General features: G+C 44.8%; 1 protein-coding gene across 1 annotated transcript in view; it reads left to right on the top strand.

Annotated features, from left to right (window-relative positions):
• The window catches only part of LOC115480390 (protein Smaug homolog 2-like), a 70,751-nt gene extending 50,240 nt beyond the window's left edge, over positions 1 to 20,511 (top strand). The window contains 10 exon segments of the mRNA XM_030219046.1: positions 10,117 to 10,356; positions 11,344 to 11,453; positions 11,770 to 11,856; positions 12,516 to 12,816; positions 13,855 to 13,940; positions 14,073 to 14,191; positions 15,316 to 15,514; positions 17,409 to 17,532; positions 17,830 to 17,913; positions 18,621 to 20,511. Of these exon segments, the coding sequence (XP_030074906.1) occupies positions 10,117 to 10,356; positions 11,344 to 11,453; positions 11,770 to 11,856; positions 12,516 to 12,816; positions 13,855 to 13,940; positions 14,073 to 14,191; positions 15,316 to 15,514; positions 17,409 to 17,532; positions 17,830 to 17,913; positions 18,621 to 18,649 (1,379 nt within the window). The 3' untranslated portion in view covers positions 18,650 to 20,511.
• The last annotated feature ends 2,300 nt before the right edge of the window (positions 20,512 to 22,811 follow it).

Raw genomic sequence — 22,811 nt, 5'->3', positions numbered from 1 at the left:
ACAGAAGGATTCTGCTGAGAGCTTCCATTCAGAATTCAGTACTTGTCTGCTTAGATAATGTGCCTGTATATTGTCCACTCCCATTATGTGAGAAGCTGAAAGCCAACCAGTTTCTAGTCCATTTCACCACCGGGGGACCCATCTCTAGGCTGCTCACTTCATTCTTGTGCCTTCCTATAAGGACTAGTATCAGATTTTGTTGAAATCCAAGAAGGCTTCATCCAGTGGTACCCTTAATCTTGTTCTCTGGCTGCCCAATAAAAGAAATCCAATTAGCGCGGCTCCAGTGTACATAACACTCTATTATGGATATGTGGAGTCGTCCATAGCATGTGGTGTAATGTATAGACGAAGTACCCCTCAGGAAACCAATATGGGTGAAACATTGTTGAGGTTAAGTAGCCCCTATTTTACCACAAGCCAACAACGAATGCATTGAAGCAGTTTGATATTTACTTATTCTGATGTGTGAAGAGGACAATCAACATGGAACACAGATGAGTGATCCTTTTTCCTGAACACTGTTTATACTGGGAATTTTTTGATGGATTAAAACTATATTTTGTAACGGACTAAAGACTTTTTATGTTTAAATCTTTTTCTCTGAGGACAAGTGACGTCGATGATCCGCATCGGCCCGGGAACCAGCATATCACATAGCAAAAAAGAAAAAGTTTTGCTAGAGCCTTCTGGTGCACGTGCCGCATTGCACCACACATGCACATAGTGCCTTCCTACCTGTCGCATGACTGCACTCCTCAGTTATTCTTTTTCTGCCTGAGGAGCGGCAGTTTTTTCTGTGGCTCCTCTTTTGCCTGGGAAACAGCCTCTTCAGTGCCTTCTTCGTAATTTTTTCACCTTTTCCTTAGGCCTGCTCGGCTGGGTCTCTCCCCTTTTTTCTTTTTGTGCTATTTTCTTTAAGCACAATCACGTTCTTTGATTTAGCCAGAGCGGTCTTCCCTTCCATGTCATCAAAGACTCCCAGTGGCTTCAAACGCTGTACTTGGTGCAACTGGACCATCTCAGACACAGATACCCATTCTTGGTGTGTTCAGTGCCTTGAGCCCGACCGTAGCCCGGCGAGTTGCGCCCTCTGCCTTCATATGGAGGACACAGATTGCTCGAGAGGCTCAGAGAGAAAAGTGTTTTGGAGCCCAGTCCGTTCCTTCAACGTCAGCATCGGCATCGAGGTCAGCGGAGTCGACATCATCGAGGGAGGCATTGACGTCAGGAGTGGAGGTAGGGATGGCTGCTCAGAGACCCCGACACACTGGGAGCAGTGAGGCTTGTTGGCACTGAGGAGTCTTGGTGAGGTGCATTGGGTGAAGGCCAAGAAGCACCAACACCAATCTCCTTCGACGTACGGTGCTGGGAGCTCCGGGACATTGTGAGATCCGGCTCCCAAGAAGCGTTGGCACCGGGAGGAGTGCTCCCCCTCCATTCAAGAGATACCGGCGCGCACGTCTCCTAGCAGCCAAGATCCTTCTCCCACACCCCAGGAGATTAGGCAACCTGAGCGCACACTGGCCCCACAGCCTTTACCGATGGTGGCACTCAATGAGCAACTCCATGCCTTGCGCCCAGAGCTTTTGGAGGCCTTTATGCAGTGATGTGCATCTGCATCAGGGGTGCCTGCCCCTACCATGCATTCTGCTGTGGCCCTGCCTGGTCCCCAGCCCGCAGTGCAGCCTCTGACACCGGCGCTGCTTGCGGTTCCGGTATCGACTGCCACCCAGACCGGTTCTCCTTCGACGTCAGTGGAGGAAGCTTCACCGGAGTCCAGGCATGAACCAACCTCTCAACACCATTCTCGAGGCCACGGGTCTTCAAAGTTGAGGCGGGCCCATTTTCGGACATCCCTGAGGGAGGCTGTCTGACACCAAAGAGGCGTGCTCGTGGGAGTCTGAAGAGGATACCAGGTACTTTTTCTCCGATGAGTCCTGTGGGATTCATTCAGAACCTTTCCCTCCACCTGAGAGAAGGCTATCACCTTCTGAGAGCCTCTCTTTCATCTCGTTTGTGTGGGAAATGGATGAAACCATACCCTTTCCAGTAGGAGGATGAGCCCAGGACTAAGGTGCTCGAGGTCCTGGACTACACCTCTCCACCTAAGGAGGCAGTGACGGCCCCCTCTGCATAAGGTACTCAAGGCAGTCCCCATGCGGAACTGGGCTTCCCCTCTATCTGTCCCTGTGGTCCCCAAAAAAGTTGACACCCAGTATCGGATCCATGGGGAACCTGGGTTGGCGAGGTCTCAGTTACTCCACAACTCCATGGTGGTGAATGCTACTCTCAAGAGAGCCAAGAGTACTAGTGTCTATGCTTCGGCATCCCCAGGCAGAGAAGCTATGGCCTTGGATTGTTTTGGGAAAAAGATGTATTAGGCCGTGCTGCTCATCGCCCGTATTCAATCATATTAACTCTTCATGAGCATCTACATGTGGAACTCGGTGAGGCAGCTGTCTGACTTGGTCGATGCACTCCTTCCGGAGCACGCCAAGCCTTTTCTCCAGCTGGTCAAGCAGTAGAAGGCGTGTCACAAGTTCTTGACTGGGGCACTTACAACACTTTTGACAAGGCATCTCTGCTCAAGGTATAGCGATGCGCAGACTGTCATGGCTGCGTGTTTCTGACCTGGACCATTTCACTCAGAGGATGGCGGATGCCCCATGCTGGGGGGATAATCTTTTCGGAGAGAAGGTCGAAGAACTGGTTGACCAGATCAAGAAGCATATTGATGCTATGTCTTCTCTCTCCCGCTGGGTGCCTTCTGCTACCACTTCCTCATCTAGGAGGTATTTTGGTGGGTCCCGGAATACTTCTTATGCCTATTCCTGCTCCGAGAAAAGTTCAGGATGGTTTCCCTGGGCACCCTTCCCATGATTCAGAAAAATGATTGACTATGCTCTCTGGACTTGAAGGATGCATGTACACACATTCCGATACTTCCAGCTCACAAGAAGTATCTTCAGTTTCAGCTGGGAACACATCACTTTCATTACCGCATGTTGCCTTTTGGCCTCGCGTAAGCTCCCAGGGTGTTTACCAAATGTCTAGCGGTAGTTGCAGCGTCGCTACACAGACTGAGAGTACATGTGTTTCCTTAGCTCGACGATTGGCTGGTGAAGAGCACCTCGGAGGACGACGCTCAGGAGTCCATGTGGAAGATTATTCAGGTGCTCGATCTACTAGGGTTCATAATAAACTACCCCAAGTCCCATCTGTCACCTGTCCAACAATTGGAATTCATATGAACACTGCTCGATTCGCGTGCTGTTCAAGCCTATCTCCCGGAGACGCGTACGGACAACCTTCTGTCCTTCACATCCAAGGTTCGGACATCGCAGCAAGTCACAGCTTGGCAGATGTTGAGGTTGTTGGGCCACATGGCTTCCACAGTATATGTTACACCCATGGCATGTCTTCACATGAGACCTGCTCAATGGACCCTGGCTTCTCAGTGATATCAAGCCACGGGGAGACTAGAAGATGTCATTCGAGTGTCCCCTGAGCTGATACACTCTCTTCAATGGTGGACAATTCAATCCATTCTGACTTTGGGACTTCCATTTCAAATTCCTCAGCCACAAAAAGTCCTGATGACGGATGCAGCTTTCCTGGGGTGGGGGGGGGGGGCTCATGTAGATTTTATTTTATTTACTTGTTATATTTGTATCCCACATTTTCCCATCATTTTGCAGGCTCGATGTGGCTTACATAGTACCGTAAACGGTGTTAGCCGGTTCTGGTGTGAACAAATACAAGGTATGAACAAATACAAGATGGGTTTCACACTCAGGGAGCCTGGTCCTCCCAGGACACAGATCGTCAGATCAACCTCCTGGAGCTTCGAGCAATCTGAAACGCTCTAAAGGCATTCAGAGATCAGCTATCCAACTAAATTATCTTAATTCAAACAGACAATCAGGTTGCAGATGTGGCTCTGGGCATGCTGTCACAGTATGTTTCTACAAGCCATTTATCTGGCAGGCGTAAACAACAGTCTGGCTGACAGACTAAGCAGCATAATGCAACCTCACAAGTGGTCCCTGAATATGGGCATAGCCCGCACAATCTTCCAAGCGAAGGGCACCCCCTTGATAGATTTTTTGCTACTCACCTCAATCACAAAGTCCCTCAGTTCTGTTCCAGACTTCAGACCCACAACAGACTAGCGTCAAATGCCTTTCTCCTACATTGGGGGAAACAGGTCTTCTGTATGCGTATCCTCCCATACCTCTAGTGGGGAAGACTTTATTGAAACTCAAGCAAGACCACGGAACAATGATTCTGATTGTGCCCTACTGGCCGCGTCAGATATGGTTCCCTCTTCTTCTGGAATTGTCCTCTGAAGAACCGTGGCGGAGTGTTTCCCAACCCTCATCACTCAGAACGAGGGGTCACTTCTACATCCTAACTTCCAGTCTCTGGCTCTCATGGCCTGGATGTTGAGAGCCTAGAATTCGCTTCCTTGGGTCTTTCGGAGGGTGTCTTCCGGGTCTTGCTGGCTTCCAGGAAGGATTCCACTAAGAGATGTTACTCTTTTAAATGGAGGAGGTTTGCCATCTGGTGTAACATCAAGGGCATAGATCCCCTTTCTTGTCCTACACAGACTTTGCTTGAAGATCTTCTACATTTATCAGAGTGTAGAAGGTAAGCCTATCTCTGGACAGCCTTTAGTTGCTCGCTTTATGAGAGGTTTGCTTTTGTCAAAGCTCCCGGTCAAATCTCCACCAGTGTCATGGGATCTCAATGTCGTTCTCACACAGTTGATGAAAACTCCATTTGAGCCACTGAATTCCTGCCATCTGAAGTACTTGACCTGGAAGGTATTTTTCTTGGTGGCTGTTACTTCAGCTCATAGTTTCAGTGAGCTTCAGGCCTTAGTAGTGGATGCACCTTAAACTAAGTTTCATCACAACAGAGTAGTCCTTTGCATGCACCCTAAGTTCCTGACGAAGCTTGCACACCTTGGACTGCAAGAGAGCGTTGGCCTTTTACATGGAGCGGACAAAGCCCTTCAGACAGTTCGCCAGTTGTTTTGTCTCTTTTGATTACAACAAGAGGGGAGTCGCCATCAGTAAACGCACCATTTCCAATTGGCTAGTAGATTGCATTTCTTTCGCTTATGCCCAAGCTGGGCTGACTCTAGAGGACCATGTCACTGCTCATAATGTCAGAGCCATGGCTGCGTTAGTAGCCCACTGGAAGTCCACCTCCACTGAAGAGATTTGCAAAGTTGCGACATGGTCTTCAGTCCACCCATTCACATTTCACTACTGCCTTGAGCAGGATACCCGACATGACAATTGGTTTGGGCAATCAGTGTTGCATAACCAGTTTGGGGTTTAGAATCCAACTCCACCCTCCTAGGCCCATTTTATTCTGTTCCAGGCTGCACTCTCAGCTAGTTTGTATATAGTTTCAGGTTAATCTGTGTTATGTCCTCGCCGTAGCAAGGCCCAATTGACCAATGTTTATTTTGGATGAGCCTAGATGCTAGGGATACCCCACTTGTATGAATGATTCAGCTTGCTTGTCCTCGGAGAAAGCGAAGATACTTACCTGTAGCAGGTATTCTCTGAGGACAGCAGACTGATCATTCTCACAATCCCGCCCACCCCCCACCCCTTGGAGTTGTTTCTTTCTTTCTTTTTTTTATGCTTTTGGATTGAACTGAGGAGATTTGAATCTTGAAGCTGATTGGATTGAAAAATTTTCACTATCCTTTTTTTCAGTGGCGTATCCATTACTTTTTTTTTTTTTTAAGGTGCAAACAAGAAAATTGTTTTAAGTGTGCCTCAATCAGTGATTCAAATAATTTGACAAAAATATTCAAAAATAATGAACAAAACACTCAAAAGCGTTTAATAGCACAGCACTTAGCTTCAGTTCTACTGGGCCACCATTTCACCCAGTATGGCTTCTTCAGGAACTCGTGCTGTTTTGGTAGAAGTTTGTTCAGGACATCAATCTTTTGCAAATTTTAAAAGTCCTTCTTATCAAGATCTTTTAAAGATGGCGCCATCAGCTGGTGGCCTATCACCACGGCCAGCATATTTCGTCAGCAGTACAAGAGTTTTTCATTGCAGCACTTCTGACCTACTGGGATGCCGGTCCTGGCCATAATAGTTTCGTACCCTCAGAGGAGGCATCCGTTTCAGAAGCAGAGAAGTGTGCAACAGTGATGGCAAGTGCTGCAGGGACAGATACAGCCTTGGTGCCATTTTAAATGCACAGGCAATAGTAGAAGCAGTCCCGGGACCACAGGATGTACAGGGATGTAAATCGCCTTTATTTATCCTGGAAATGGAAGAGGGGACAAGATAGCTCTCCAGTACCATAGAAGGGAGTGCATGCTCTTAGTTTGTACAGGTGAGATATTGGGCTTCCCTAGACATGCATAAGCTTTGGGAGTCCTTTCTGGAGGAGCTTGCAGCAGAAAATCCCAGGTGGTCCAGGGAGGCTTTGGGTAATCTAGATCCAGCCTGGGACCCAACATCCCCAGGAGTTCTGGAGGAAGATATGGAGAACTCTGTGAGAATTAGATCCTGCGGAAGAGGGCAAGCTGTTCCAGAGAAAGATGGTTCATCAGGTAATTCTGGAAGTAGCTTTTGGCTTCACTGAGAGAAATTACCAAAAGCTGCTTCCAGAACTACCCTTGACCCTGACGAGCAGGAAGGGGACTCCAGTAGACATGTAGATGTTCTCCAAGACTTTCTCCCGTGCATCACCATACAAAACAGGAACATATTGGAATGGGAGGTGCACAACAGGTTGGTCAAGGCTGGGAGAGCATTTGTCCCCATAGAGAACAGGGAGGCACTCCGTGCTGGGCAGAGGTTTGATGTGCCTATTTCCGCAGGCCCTAGATGAATGACTGCCCCTGGGGAAGGAGGTACAGCATTCAGGTTTCCCAGGACAGCAACATCAAGCACTGTTGAACCACTGTTTTCAGTGCATCAGCCCTGGGTCTTCAAGCATGGAGGAGGGGGAATATTGCAAGAGCAGGTCTCTGGGATACAGTAGCTCTCTGTGGGTTGGGGGCAGTCGGGAAAGGAATGAGAAAAGTTGGTTAAAGGGCTGAAGGAGTCTAGCCAATGGAGACTGCTGGAGGATCAATACAATAGAGTAAACTAGCTGAAGTCGAAGGATCTAAGAAGATTCAGTTCATCCAAACAAACAGTCCTCTAGTTAAATACAGTGATTGATATACTGTCCTTATATATAAAAAAAACAACAACAAGAAGTGCTCCAGGTCTTCCTAATTTATTTGGACCATCGGAAGGCCCAAAGAACCTCATGGGAACAAATATTACAGAAAGAAGCAATGATGGTCAGCGGGGTTTACCCGTGGGCAGTTGCCTCGGAGGTTTTACTGAGGATGGACCCACATCATGTTGAATCATGGAATCTCGCCACCTGGATACCATATATCATGTGTGCCCTATGTAGGAGGTCCACCAAAAAGGGGAGATAGTGGAGATGTAGCTGAAATGGTTGGTGTTGCTCAAGGTAGGACATGTTACCTTGAAACATTATGGAAGTTGTGGCCAGCCCAAAAGGTACTGTTCCGAAATGAAGAAACCTCCAATGGTCCTTCCTGATCTGGATACATAAATAAGCCTCAGCAACATTAAAGAACAAGAGGGATTCCCCCTTTCAAACTGCCACTATGACCGAGCACAAGGTCTCCAACCGGAAGCAGTTGTTGACACCACTGACATTGAGAATGCAGCAAGCAGTGCCTTTTTATTCATCTTTTGTTCATTTATGTTTGCATGATGAGGTGCACTGAACACTTGCCTCTTCCCTGCTTTTCCAGTTGGACTAGGCTTCTGAAGATACTTGCTTATATCCAAAACCTTTATCTTGTCAGCAGTAGACACAGGCCCACTCAGCAGTGGTGGATAGCTGAAGACTCCTGCATCTCTCCCTCCCCTTCCCCATAGGAATTCCAGAGTCTTTCAACTTCACTCCCCCAAACAACCTCCCCCCCCCCCCCCCCCCACCCCCTCCGGACCTTTTAAATCTTTCAGTTATTCACCAGCAGCACCTCAGACTGGCTGCTCATGCTGGCCCCGAGCGTTCCCTCTGACCTGCTTCCACCTATGCAGAAACAGGAAGATGGCAGGCAGGCTCAGGGCTGGTGCAAGCAAGCAGTTTGAGTTGCTGCTGGTCCAAGAACTAAAAGATATAAAAGATACAGAAGGGGTTGAGGAGTAGAGTTGAGAGACCCTGGAATGTCTGCAGGGAAGGAGAGGGAGATATGCCAGAAAAGGGACAGGGTCTCATGCCCACCCACAAGTTGTTGGAATCTCCCACTATCATCTCAGATGCTGGGGTCTATGGTAGAAACACTGAAAGTGGTGCTTTGAGTGAAGGCGCATATCTGACCATTCTAAAAGTTTCTATAGGTGAGATGGTCTCCACAGTCTGTTGATGACAATACCATACTTTTATTCCCAAGAAGCATCTCCAAACAACTTGCTAAAGAAACTAGATCTAGAATCCCTGTAGTAGGTGGCACTTAGTATGGATACAAGCCTCATAGACAGAGGGCCTACTGTATTGAGCTTATGGGGCACAGAATTTGATGTCTTTTGGAAGCAAAATGGTCCATAAAAATGCTGGAAAGCTGGAGACCGGGGCCGTATAGCTAGCCATGTAGTGCTTTTCTCCCTTACTTGTTGGGAAAGGCTGTGAGGTTTATTGATCAATAGCACAGTAGTGGCATACATTAATAGGTAGGGAGGAACCAGAACCCAGGTGCCATTAAACTGGATGGAAAACCACCTACACAAGCCGTCACTATATCGCATAGTGGCGTGGACAATGTGTAGGCTAATAAGTAACCACATACCGGACCTCAGAGAATGGGAGCTGTCAGCAGACACCACCTCATTGATTAGTGGACAAGTGGGGCTGTCTTCGATAGATCTTATGGCAACTTGGTGGAATGCCAAGATAGATTCTTTAGCAACTGGCAGGAGCCTAGCACAGAGGAGGTAGATAACCTCACTCAGCGGTGGTCCCAGGTTTTGCTTCTGTGTTCCTTCCATGGCCATTAATAGGTAGAGTGGTCCAGAAGATTAAAGACCACCAGGAACAGGTCATCCTGGTAGCACCCAACTGGCCTTTATGTACTTGATATGCCAGTCTTGGGAGGCTACTAGCAGGCACTCTGCCCCTGTTTCCCAGGTAGAAGGACCTTCTGAATCGGGAATGGAAGATCTGCTTCCATTCTGGTTTAGAGCTTGGCCCTTGAGAATGATGATCCTCCCTATCGGTGATAACCACACTCGTAAATCACGAAAGAAGTTAATCTCCCTTGGTATGTGTTAGAATCTGAAGGCTGCGTGCTTGGTCCAGAGCAGAAGCTGTTCTGCCCTTTAAAAAATCGGTATTATATGGGATTTGTCCTCAATTCTCTGAGTCCAAGCAACAGCCAGTATTTGTTGCAGGAGTAAGAATTCTTTCTTGCTGCTAATTCTGATTTGGTTTGTTTTATAAAGAATACCTATAAGTAAGTTAATTCTCCTTTTTTTCTCTTGAGCCCTTTCATGCAGAGGTCAGCGCTACGTATGCCTTGTAGTGCTATAGAAATGATAAGTAGTAGTAGGTCCCTTCCCCCTCCCCCCCAGAGGAAAAGGTTAGGGAGTATTTGGGGGGGGGGGGGGGGTTGTTTTTTCCCATTGAGCCTAATTCTGGCTTTTTACTTCTTCCTCAAATTTTGGCAATTATTGGATAATTCTGAAGGGCTGTCCCTTGGTTTCAGGGAGATGGTTGCATTTGGATTGGGACTGTAGTCTATTCATACATAAGCATAGTTGTTTGTATTTCTACTTGACTAAGCATCATTGAGAATTCTCTCTCTGCATGGGATTATAAAGGGACTGAGGTCTACAGAGCTCTTTATTCATGTCTCAGTCTGTTGTTAGGGGTCTATAACCCATTCACTTAGACTAACTAATCTGGTAGGATTTAAAAAGAGAAAAAAAATAGGTATGTTTAATTTTCACTTTATTTGCGACATAGTTTTCACCGTTTATTTCCTGTTGGTGGATGTGACTTTTTCCTTAGTTGAAACTTGGATTCCCCTTATTCCCCCTCCAGTTCTTCCCTGCCAGCTGCACCCCAGTCCACTGAAGCGTTCCATGTCCCTCATCCCCACAAGCCAGCAGGTTCCCAGCGACTGGATCGGTGCAGAGGAAATCTGTACACGCACTTCATTTGTCAACTCGGAACATGGACCATTGTCTCCACAGAACAGTATGGCATCCTCGAGCAGCGAGCAGACAGAGGAGCAGAGCTCCAGCCGCAACACATTTCAGGAGGATGGCAGTGGTATGAAAGGTATGGAGGGTAGCTATTGTTTTCTCCTCTTCCCTGGAGTCATCATGGCGCATATTAAGTGTAAATGGCTAACTCTTAACATATAACAAAATGTTCAAACTGACATGAATGCAAGTATATTTATACTTATTTTCTTTTGTTTTTTTATTTTTCTATGTAAAGTGGAGTAGTCTCATATATGTAGCCACAAAATGATGATTTTCTCACTCAGTGACTGAGTGTATCATATATATGTATGGTCTAATCATTGACTTGACCTCCACCAACCTTTATTATTAACTTAACTTATATTAGTGCGTTTTGCACTAGATTAGACTGCACTGATTAGACCATACATATATATGATACACTCAGTCACTGAGTGAGAAAATCATCATTTTGTGGCTACATATATGAGACTACTCCACTTTACATAGAAAAATAAAAAAACAAAAGAAAATAAGTATAAATATACTTGTATTCATGTCAGTTTGAACATTTTGTTATATTTTACGCTCGACAGAGTGTAGGCACGGTTTTTTTGTTTTAACTCTTAACATAAGCATTAGCACACTGGGACAGACCAAAGGTCCATCAAGCCCAGTATTCTGTTTTCAACAGTGGGCAACCCGGGTTACAAGTACCTGGCAAGATCCCAAACAAGTAAAACAGATTTTATGCTACTTATCCCAGGAATAAGTAGTGGATTTTCCCTAAGTCCTCCTTAATGATGATTTATGGACTTTTCATTTAGGAGCTTGTCCAAATCTTTTTTTAAACCCTGGTATGCTAACTGCTTTTACCACAGTCTTTGGCAATGAATTCCAGAGCTTAATTACACATTGCTTGAAGAAAGTTTTTTCTTCCATTTGCTTTAAAATTACTACTTAGTAGAGGTTTTTTCCATTGTGTTTAAATCTATTAATGGGGGTAGGTGTGGCAAGATAGCAACCTCTGACTCTCTAAGGTTGGGAATGAATTCTGAAGCTGTTGTCCCCTTCTTCCCAGATGTTCCCACCTGGCTAAAGAGCCTTCGCTTACACAAATATGCTGCTCTCTTCTCCCAGATGAGTTACGAAGAAATGATGACTCTTACAGAGCATCACCTGGAATCACAGGTGAGAATTATACTTACCTTCACATTCATGTGGAGTTGATATGCCTCTGGCTCCAATGCTGGGATGATATTTGGGAATATTTCTCCCATCTGAAAGAAGTTTCAGGAGATACCTTGTGGGTGGAGGAGGGGGGACCAGGGCAGTTACAGAATGTATGGAATAGATTTTCTCTTGAGTCACTATAATTGGGTTTCTAATTGCATTACCCTAGCCCTGGGAATCTAGCACACTTTCCCACCTCCCAGTTGCCCTTCTGGTACCAACCTTATGACAACATTCCAAATGTAGATGCTACTTTTTTTTTTGTGCTGGACAGAATGTGACCAAGGGAGCACGACACAAAATAGCGCTGAGCATTCATAAGCTGCGAGAGAGGCAGAGCCTGCTAAAGTCACTGGAGAAGGTAAGATGGTGTTCCCAGCCGATAGGGCCTGGAGTGGCAGGGTCAGAGATGATCTGTGGAATTGACAGCAACAGCAGACTGCATAAATTGGAAAGAGCAATGATGAGATCAGCAGTGTTTCCTGGGGTCCAGTAATGAGCAACAGCAATGGTGTGGACCACAAAGTATCACAGTAAGAGAAAGGACATACTGGGGAGAGGGACTAGATGTTAGACTGGGAGTAAGGGGGAGGAGGAGAGCCTGGAAGGGCTTGGGGGGGCATAGTGCTAGAGAACAGGTCTGTGGTCCCTGAACCTTTGAGGTTCATAAGCAATCTGCACAGCCCAAAGGTGGAAACTCCTATGAAAATACCTAGCAAACAGCTACCAAAAATGCCTTGAAATTTAGTCTCAAAAAACCTTTCCTGAGTGTAAAAGGTTTTGATGATGGTGGCACCTCAGTTATCTCCAAGTGACTCTTGTTTCTACAATGTCAGTTTCAGCCTATTTGACACTTAGTGCCCAAGACTTTTTGTCCTAACCTGAATCTCTAATGAATCGTGGGAGAAAGAAGCAACTGACTTAAGATTCTGAAGACTAATGAAGAAATAGCAGGCTTTGTATGAATTCCTCATTGCTAGTCTCGATGCTCTTGTAAAATGTCTTCCTTTTGCCATGCAGGATATTTTGGAAGGGGGTAATCTGCGAAATGCCCTTCAAGAGTTACAGCAGGTAATTATCACCCCCATCAAATCATACAGCCCTGTGCAGGCTCCTCAGAAGGAGGGATCTGCAGTAGAAGGGCAGACGGCTGTTGGTTCCAAAGCCAGCTCAGACAAGAGCAGCAACGGGCCAGATGGAAAAGACTCCAGTGCTGATGGATTTCAAGCCCAGACTACTTCCCCTTGTGATGGAGAGTCAGCATCAGCACCCATTCCGGAAGGTGATATTCCAGGACAGCTCACCAGGGTCATGGGTAAAGGTAAGAAATAACTAGTTATGATTGGTTTGGAAGGGGGGGGGGGTTGGATATTGGGAAAGGCAGTGTTAGGGCAGGAGGTATAACTACCTAATATGCGTTCTGATATTATTTCAGCCTTGCAGCATGGTTCTGTTTTCTGGAGCCTTCGACAGGGAAAGCGTATTGAAATGATAGGTCAGGTCTTCAGCCACCATTCTCTATAGTGTGAGTGCAGATACATATTGTACCTGCCCTGGATCTGGTTGGTTTCATGCCTACAGGAATCCCCATCTAGGGAGGAAGAAGCTACAGCTGCACTTTCACATTTGATGCCTCTTGCTGTCTGGACTTGAGGCAGTATTAAGAGCAAAGGCCATATCTGTTAACTGAGAGGTCTGTAATTTCAAGGACACTCTTCCCCCCCCCCCCTCCCCCCTTTTCCTGCTCTTTTCAGACTTGTACCATAGTTGTTCCTGGAAGTAGTCTCTTTTTCACCCACTGGGAATATTGTCCCATGCTAACCTAGCACATTCGTGAGCTTCAAGGTGCCGTAGAAATGGAGAACAAGCCCATATGGTCTACCTATCCATATCGGCTGTACAGTACCTTCTGCAGTACTTGTTACATGCTTTCTTGAAATTCGTACTAGCCTTGTTTCCTCCACTTACACTGAGAAGCTGTGCCATGCATCCATCACTATCTCTGTAAAGAAATGTTTCTTTGGATTACTCCTGATTCTATCCCCTTTCATCCTCATCTTATGACCCGTCATTCCAGAGCTTCGTTTGTCTCCTATGTATTCATACCTTGGAGATATTTCAATGTTTAAATCATATGTACTCTATCCTGTCTCTCCTCCAGAGTATACATGTTTGGATCTTTAAATCTGTCTCCATGTATTTTATGATGATTATCTGTCCTTTTGAAGCTGTAGTCTACAGAGTTTCACTGTTGTCTTTCAGTACTAGGGTCTGCAAAGGGGGTCCTGCATAAGGGGAAAGTGTGGCCATATGCAGTACTGACAAGTTGTTGTTTTTGTTTGTTTTTTGGTGGTCTCAGTGTGTACACAGCTTCTGGTGTCCCGGCCAGATGAGGAGAACATCACTTGCTACCTCCACCTTCTTGAAAAGTGTCTGTCACATGAGGTAAAAGGGAGGGGTGCCTGCATATGGGGGAATGGGGAGAGGAGAATTAAGGTTATCTAGCAGAGGTCCAAAGTTTGTGTGGTGCCAAAGCTCTGCCTTCTGACTTGGGGAATTTCTTGTTGATTTTCAAAGGCATTCACAGAAACTCAGAAGAAGAGGCTGTTATCATGGAAGCAGCAGGTGTTGAAGCTTTTGCGGGCTTTTCCTAGGAAGGCAATGCTGGAGATGCAGGGATATCGACAGCAGAAAGGGTATGTATTGGGGAGCAGGGTAGGTGCATGGAGAAGCAGCTCTTCTGATGAACTAGGAAGGGGGGGGCACGCATGTATAGAGGTCCAACTGAGGTCACTTCAGTACCCTGCAAGGAGCAAACACTTCATGGAATGCTGTCATTGTCCAGCACAAATATGACATTTCGAGACTACTGGTCTGTCAGATCCTAGTGATATTACAGAACATCCTAAATTGATATCCCAAACCTCAACAATTTTAAGTGTTTACTGCACAGCACTTGTGTTCCAGTCAAAGTGGTAATTAAGGATGGGTGAAACTGTTGTGGGTACGAGCGAGCTGCTGTTGCTGCCAGCTCAGTTATGGGAGAATCACAGGTTCCAGCAGTTACATAAGCAGTAATAAGAAAGGGCGTTGATTGTGCCTTAGACCATCAGCTTGCATTTATTGCATAAGCTGTGCTCATGTAATCGAGGTTTGTTCCTTTCCTTTTCACTGTACACCATGTGCAGTTGTGTCACCCGCATGTGGCACAGCTCTAATAGAATGTCATTGTAAGAAAAATCCTACAAGTGATTAATGTTTTGACTGTGCAAAGGAGTTTTCAGTCAGCTGTCCTTACATGTGTATCTGAATGTGGCTAGGGCAGTCTTAAGACAGTTTACAATGCCTGAGGGAGAGATTTTACAACAAACTAAACAACAATGCATAAATTGAATTTGATAACATAGTGTATGAGACAAGCAGTAGCTAAAGGAAGGAGATGTCAATAGCAGCTGTTTGGTATCTCCCTTGTAGTTTGGAGGTTTCTTGGGAGTTGAGGGTGGAGAGTAGGGGGGTCATAGTGCATGATTGATGATTTGGGCATGTGCATATTGTGCTATGGGCAAAGGTTATGTGCGTTTCCACTAGTAGTGAACCCCCTGTTTGCCGTTTGATCTCTCAAGGTCATTGGAGAACTGCATCCTGTCAACCATTGGAATAAAACCCACATTGATTCTCTCGGGTGTCACGTGTATGTTGGGCTGTGACTAGGTTCACATGACTGTATGAATCTCCTTGTGTTCATAGCCCTTATCAACTGTGTTGGATAACTCTGCTCTGTTACTTATTGCTGTCTTTTTTTTTTTTTTTTCTGCCATAGATGGGCTTTTGGCTCTAACTCACTCCCCATAGCTGGCTCTGTGGGGGTGGCAGTGGCACGTAGGAGTCCACGACCGTTTCAGATGCCCCCGAGAGCCATTCCCCCAACACGGATGGGGATGATGAGCCCTGCAGGGATTGGAGGGGTTTCTGCACAGCATGCACTAAATGCACCAAGCATAGGGAACCAGGGACGGCAGGTGAGGCAGTGCCACGTGTCATAATCTGATAAGTCAAATACATATTGCAGTATGAGCTCAAAGCTGAAGAAACAAGAACCCAGAGAATTCTGAATAGCCTTGATTTAATTGCTACCTAGAATTTCAGATCCGATATGTGGAGTTCAGTGTACCTTGCCTAGATTTGTTGGGTGGTGCTTGTGCTCCTCAAATCACTCCAGACCCTCAAAAATCACATCACCTTTTTATGGTCTTAAGTGGGTTAGTGAATCGCAACCATAGCTGTTTTCAAGAAATAAAGGAGGCTCGTGTATACACACATCCCCCACAACATGCAGATATCAGCATGAAAAAGAAAGGGCGTTGGAGCACAGCAATTCACGTGGGGGTTAAGATAAGGACGTAACAGGGTCACTGCACAATAAACTAAAATTGAATAAAGAGAAAACAAACTTTATCTAACCCTCACTGTGTCATAAACTGTCAAAACTTCACAATTGATAATGTAACTTCATTGGTGTTCCAACTAAAGATACTTGGATGTCAAATGACATGTAGGAAAAAATTATTATACCAAGTCCAAGCAGTCATCACAAAAATCTTTAAAACAATGTGGAAACTAAAAAGAATCAGGCATCTCTTCCCTAATGATATGTTTAGAACCTTAGTACAAACATTAGTATTATCACACTTCGATTACTGCAATGCCATTTATGCTGGTTTTAAGGAATCTTCCTTGAAAAAAATGCAGACAGCTCAAAATACAGCATCCAGATTATACTGCAAGGGTATGAGATTTGAAAGTGTAACCCCTTTGCGTATAAAGTTACACTGGCTCCCAATCAAAGCCAGATTATCATTCAAACTATGTACATTTGTTTTACTACTACTTAACATTTCTAGAGCGCTACTAGGGTTACGCAGCGCTGTACAATTTAACAAAGAGAGACAGTCCCTGCTCAAAGAGCTTACAATCTAATAGACAAGTGAACGGTCGGTCCGACAGGGGCAGTCTAACTATATCTCAACTGTCAACAATCAATGCGAAGTAAACAAATGTGCTCAGTTCAAACCTTGGTTGTAATGGTTTGAACTGAGCACATTTAAAACTCTATATGGCTTAACCCCTGGTTATATGCAGCCTTTAATTGATCTCCCCCTTCACAACGCTCTGTCTGATTCAAGAGATTATCTAACCCCCCCCCCCCCCACACACACACATACTATTCCAGTTGCAAAAATGTGATCTACACGTCAATCTACATGTCAGGATTCCCTTACCTCTGTACTAAATAGTGGAATTCCCTCCAGAAATTCATCAGATGGGAACCTAATTATTTGATATTCCAGAAATACCTTAAAGCCTGTTTAAGCAGTTTCTCATGGATGATAATTAAACCCCAAATTGTACAATTATTCAGTTTCTCAGTTCAATTGTAGTTGTTATACATGGGTGACTATAAGTTGTTACCTTTTTGTGTCTGGCATTCATTTCCATATTACATATTCTAACACTCAATCCAAATTTACTTTTGTTATTACTATTTAATGTATATTATCCCGCATCACTTTTATACTGTTAATTACAATACATTGTTAGCCACATTGAATGTGATCTATTGGGATAATGTGTGATATAAATGAAATAAATAATTGCATGAGGGGTGAGGGAGTGTCACAATGTGGTAAAACAAATGGGTGTCAAATGTGGTGAACTTGCACCATCACGATGCCTATGAGTGGCAGGGTCAAAGAGCAATAGGATGCAAGCACAATAAAATGTTACTTGTAGTTCAGGGAGGTAGTAAGTGATCTGTGAGGTTCTGTCAGTCTTCTTCACAGAACAGCTAAAGAAAAAGGGCATGGTCTGCCTTGTACATTAAGGGTCTGTGTCTCCGGTTTTCTTCCCTCACAGAATCTATGGTTTGCCAACCCTGGAGGCAGTAACAGTATGCCCAGCCAGAGTCGGAGCTCTGTTCAACGTACACACTCGCTACCCGTTCACTCATCACCACAGGCAATCCTTATGTTCCCACCAGGTAAGACCACACTGTGCTCTCTTCCCCTAGTTAGACATTTCTTGTTTTCCTATTCCTACAATATGGGCTGTTCTACCTTCAGCGCTCAAAGGTGCTGGAAGGGGGGGGGGGGGGGGGTTGTGATGGCAGCTGTCAATACAGCTGCATGCCACAGCGAACTTTTAATGTTGCTCATGTCCCATGCATATCTTGCTCATTGGTGGGGCTCTTCTGTTAGTTGAAAGCTACCCCTACTCCTCTTCCCATGGCATGGTGCTCATCTTTTGGCTGCAGCTGTACATTCTACTTTGTGTGCAGACTGCCAGATTCCTGGAACAGACCTGGAGATAAACCCTACGCTGGAGTCGTTGTGCCTGAGTATGACGGAGCACGCACTTGGTGGTAAGAATTAGCATGGAGTAGTAGTTTTGAGCACCAGGGGACGGGGATGTTTTACCCTACTTGTGGTAAAATAACTCAACAGTAGCCCCTCTCAGTGCTTATGGGGATTTCAATACTATCGACCATATCCATTCATTTTTTCAAGTGCTATTATAATTGCCATGGCACAAGGAAAGGATAGATAGGCTGGCCTGGTTCTACACTTCCACAGGACCTGTGTCCATGCCCACAGGAGTCCTGTGGACCTGGAGTGGCTCCCCCGTTCTGCTCTCTAGTTTGGATATCTGTGTGGGGGAAGGTGGGGTTCCATTTCTGTATTTAGCTGTGGAAGGATACAGATAGATGAAGATTGTATAGATAACTTGAGATCCTGAGTAATGTTATAGTTAAGCACATGAGATCTGGGCCAACGGATTGTGCTATCTTCTGGCCAACATCAGTGGTAAATGCAAGACCTTCAGATGTCATTTGAGGACTCTTGGTCATGTGACTAGCTCACACAGCAGTGTGACTTATCAAATGTATTTGACAGCTAGAGGCTCACTGTGCCATTATAGGTTTACCTGAAGGGTTTCTTGAATGGCTGTGTAAAGTTGTAGACCTTGACTTTTTTGTGGCATTTATGAAACATTGCTATATTGAATTGTAAGTGGCAGCACACAGGCCAGTGGATAATTTGTTTTTACATGACTTTTTTCCTGTGATAGATGGAACAGACAAGACCTCAACCATCTGAGCCACTCCTGCAACCTCTGACAATACCTTAGGACCCTCCCAACAGTTCATGATGGAGTTTGGGGGGAGGAGGTGTGAATCTGCTCCCCAGTGTCCATTCTCCACTGTGCAGGACATCTCAATGAGAGGGATCACTACAGCCCACCATCTATCTAATATTTTTTGCTTTGTTATATTTTTATCTATGGTTTAATATTGAAGTACACGATACCTGGATTGCTACAGTGTAATGTTGAAGTAGAAGCAGGAGTTATTCGTTCAGTACTCGCTATATACATTTCACATGTCAAGGACAGAAAAATATTGCATCTCAAATTCCTTGAAAAGCTGAAATCCAGTTCTGTGAGCTCCCTGCAATCTTAGGTTAGCACCTCCTGCTTGGGCTGTTGCTTCCGACACTGCAGTGAGCCTCAGGCTGATATTTAGGGCAGGCTCCTGGTGTATCAGCGCTTTGTCTCCCTTCAGGGTCAGAGCACAGTGCATTAAACAGACAATGAAAAGGGGGCAGCAAGATGTTTTCCTCAGCCACTGGCATGGCCAGCAGTGACTTCTCTTTTAAGGCAGGAATAGTAGAGGATTAGCTGCTAGAAATGGCTTAAGTTGAGTTTCTTGGTATTGTTTATACATCTAAAAGTGGAGACCATCATGGGGGATCCATGCTATAAGAGACAGCAAGAGCCTGGACTGGCCCTAATGGATCAGGGATTGGTGCCATGGAGGCAGTGTACATTAAAAAATAACGTGTAAGACCTATTTCCAGCTCATGTCTCTGCAGTGTAGAACCACTGCACATGGTAAAATGGCAGTGATACCTTTTCTGATGACATCACCCAGTGCCTAGCAGGATGACATCATGAGTAGCTAGCCATTATTGAAATTTGAGCGCCATGTTCTTGTTTTGGTGCACAGCAGCAAGCATTGTTTAAGAAGCCTTCCTAAAAGTGTCCTGAGAGGTTATTGGAAAAGCATCTCTGCTTCCATGGGCAGTATGTCTAACTTATCTATTGCGACAGATAGGTTTGTTGTATGAGAAGGCAGCTGTTCATTGGGATGAGAGGAGTAGGAAATAGCTTTATGCAGTGGATGAATGGATTAATTTTTACTATCTGTACCCTCCCGCTGCCTCTGTTCAGCATGGAGTTTTCAGCTAGAAAAGCGCACAGTAGTTGGGTGGGAAAGGTCTTTTATGTTAAGCTTTTGATGAAGGTGAAACACTACATAGGAAAAGCAATTTCTTACAAGGAGATAATTTTGCTGGGACACTGCGTGGACTCTTACTGAACCACAAGAGACTCAGCCTGTTGAGTAGGGGGAAGGCTGTGAACAATCCCTGTTTCAGTTCTCCAGCCTGCTTGCTAATTGTGATAAGCTTCTGTGTTTAATTTACATTTCTTTAACACACAGATTTGAAACCTTTATCCTCACCCTAAGCTCTGCTACTTTCCTCGTCCTGGGCCAGAACTTCCCTTCCCCCCTTTAATACATGGCATTGGGATGAGGTGGTGTGGAACCCTTGATGGGGTTGTGGGGGGAGAGTTTAATATTATCCCCCTGCCTCCATAAACCTAATTTCATTTTCTGCAAAGTATTTACAGAATAGTAGTAAGTATTTATTTCTACTGTAGAAACAAAACACCTGTCAGATAGAAATGTTATTTTACATACATTTTATTATGAATAACTTTTGTTATGACTATGGCTGGTAACCATGAATACATTATTAAAAAAAAACAACAACTGTGTGTCTGAGTGGGTGTTTGTTTCCTGGTATAGTTAAGGGGGGAGGTTTCTCTTTTGGTGCTTCAGTAATTCTGTTCTACTTAGAATTAAAAATCTCACCCTATTGTCATACGAGTTGAGTTTCTGCCACAGAGATGGTGACACCACTGCATCAGAGGCTGACGGTAATGAAAATTTTTAAATGAGTAGGGTGATAGTCCAATAAAAAGGATAACTTAAACACATTTTTTTACTAGTTTTCAGGTGCTAAGGCCCCAGCTTGGACCAGTCGCTTACCCCTCTATTTCTTTAAGTACAAACAGAGATTGTGAGCCCTCCAGGGACAGCGAAATGGCCACAGCTGAAAGGCATGAGCTAAATTCAAAATTATTCCACTTTTATTTTCCTACTCTTTTTGCTTATTCTGTCCTGACCTGAGGGAAGGGATTTTAGCTCCTGAAAGCTAGTAAAATAAAAGTGGTATGTTTTATCTACCTGTTCTTTTCTACAGTCAAGTGAAATAATACAGCCACCATGGTACTTTATCCAGGAAGGGTACATAAGTACATAAGTACATAAGTAGTGCCATACTGGGAAAGACCAAAGGTCCATCTAGCCCAGCATCCTGTCACCGACAGTGGCCAATCCAGGTCAAGGGCACCTGGCACGCTCCCTAAACGTAAAAACATTCCAGACAAGATTATACCTAAAAATGAGGAATTTTTCCAGTCCATTTAATAGCGGTCTATGGACTTGTCCTTTAGGAATCTATCTAACCCCTTTTTAAACTCCGTCAAGCTAACCGCCCGTACCACGTTCTCCGGCAATGAATTCCAGAGTCTAATTACACGTTGGGTGAAGAAAAATTTTCTCCGATTCGTTTTAAATTTACCACACTGTAGCTTCAACTCATGCCCTCTAGTCCTAGTATTTTTGGATAGCGTGAACAGTCGCTTCACATCCACCCGATCCATTCCACTCATTATTTTATACACTTCTATCATATCTCCCCTCAGCCGTCTCTTCTCCAAGCTGAAAAGCCCTAGCCTTCTCAGCCTCTCTTCATAGGAAAGTCGTCCCATCCCCACTATCATTTTCGTCGTGAGTGTGTGTTTCTCTCCAAGCAGAGCATGGCTTAGCATTCTTTCCCCAAGCCTCATCAGTCAGAAGAGAGGAAACTTTAAAAATGCTGGAAGCAATATTTAGTTGGTAGCAGACAGCTTAAAAAAAAGAAAAAAGGCTGAATTAGACCCCTATAGTCTGAGCAGCCCCTATCCTGATACTGGATGGCTGCTGGGAGTTAACCTGGGAACTACTGATATTCAGGGGTGATACCTGGACAGCAAACCTCTAACATAGGACAGCCTTTTTGCAGTCCTGAGTTAACTAGATCGTTATCCAGCTGCTGGATCTCAGCTGTGTCTAGATCCAGTGCCACTCACAGACTGGCTTGTTGTTAACTGGATAGTGCTGTCAGACAAAATATTCAGCAGTATTATCCAGGACTGAACAATATAAGAGTAAAGTGAGAGTGCACAAACACACAAGAAAAAGAAATCCATTGTGAAATAGAACAGTAAACATACATTCATTAACATCCTGTGTTAATTAACCAGTAGGAGCCTCTCTTACAGCTTAACTAATGCTGAGTATAGTCCTTGTTGAACCTAGGCAGCATAATCTTTACACATCTAGACAGGTTGTGGGCTGACTTCAGCTGGAGTACACAGTTGGGTCTGTGTTAGCTTGGTTGGAAGCTGTTTGTTCATAATTACAACCAGTACTGTACATTGTTCTGCTGTCACTGTATCTGTTTTCTTTAGAGGTGGAGCAGGCATCACTTTGCCTGAGGACTTATCCAAGCCATGTAAATACCAGGCACCATGTGTGTGACTCACCTGCTATCTCCTAGTCTGGGGACACGTGTGTATGTGTGTGGGGGGGGGGGGGGGGGGGGGGGGGAGGGGCAATCACCATTCTCATTCCAAGATTTACTGATGTCAACTAAAAGCACCTACGTTAAACCAAATTTATTAAAGCTTACCACACGTTGTGCTTAAGCTCTGTCCAATAACTAACAAATCAAGACCAGGTATAAAGTAGCACGTACAATGAGTTGTTGGACAGACTGGATGGAAAGAATAGACCAGTTCCTGTTAGTGCACTTCTTGTCCTTTCCTTACCTTGAGCTGCACTGTTATTTGAACAGAGAAATTAAAATGCGTAAATATGAAGGACTAAGGGCCTCATTTACAAAAGCACACTAGTGTTTTTACCACACGCTGTGTAGACACCGTTAGGAATATTATTTATTTGTGACATTTATATCCCACATTATCCCAAATAAGTTTTGAGTTCAGTATGGCTTACAATAAACAGTACAGAATACGTAAAGAATAATGCACAAGAAAGTAATTTGTAAGAATCCAATTTTACAACACAGT

Source organism: Microcaecilia unicolor, chromosome 11 (assembly GCF_901765095.1).
Source record: "Microcaecilia unicolor chromosome 11, aMicUni1.1, whole genome shotgun sequence".
In the NCBI taxonomy this organism is placed as follows: Eukaryota; Metazoa; Chordata; class Amphibia; order Gymnophiona; family Siphonopidae; genus Microcaecilia; species Microcaecilia unicolor.
The sequence above is the reverse complement of the archived record's forward strand: the minus strand, read 5'-3'. Positions and strand labels throughout refer to the sequence as shown.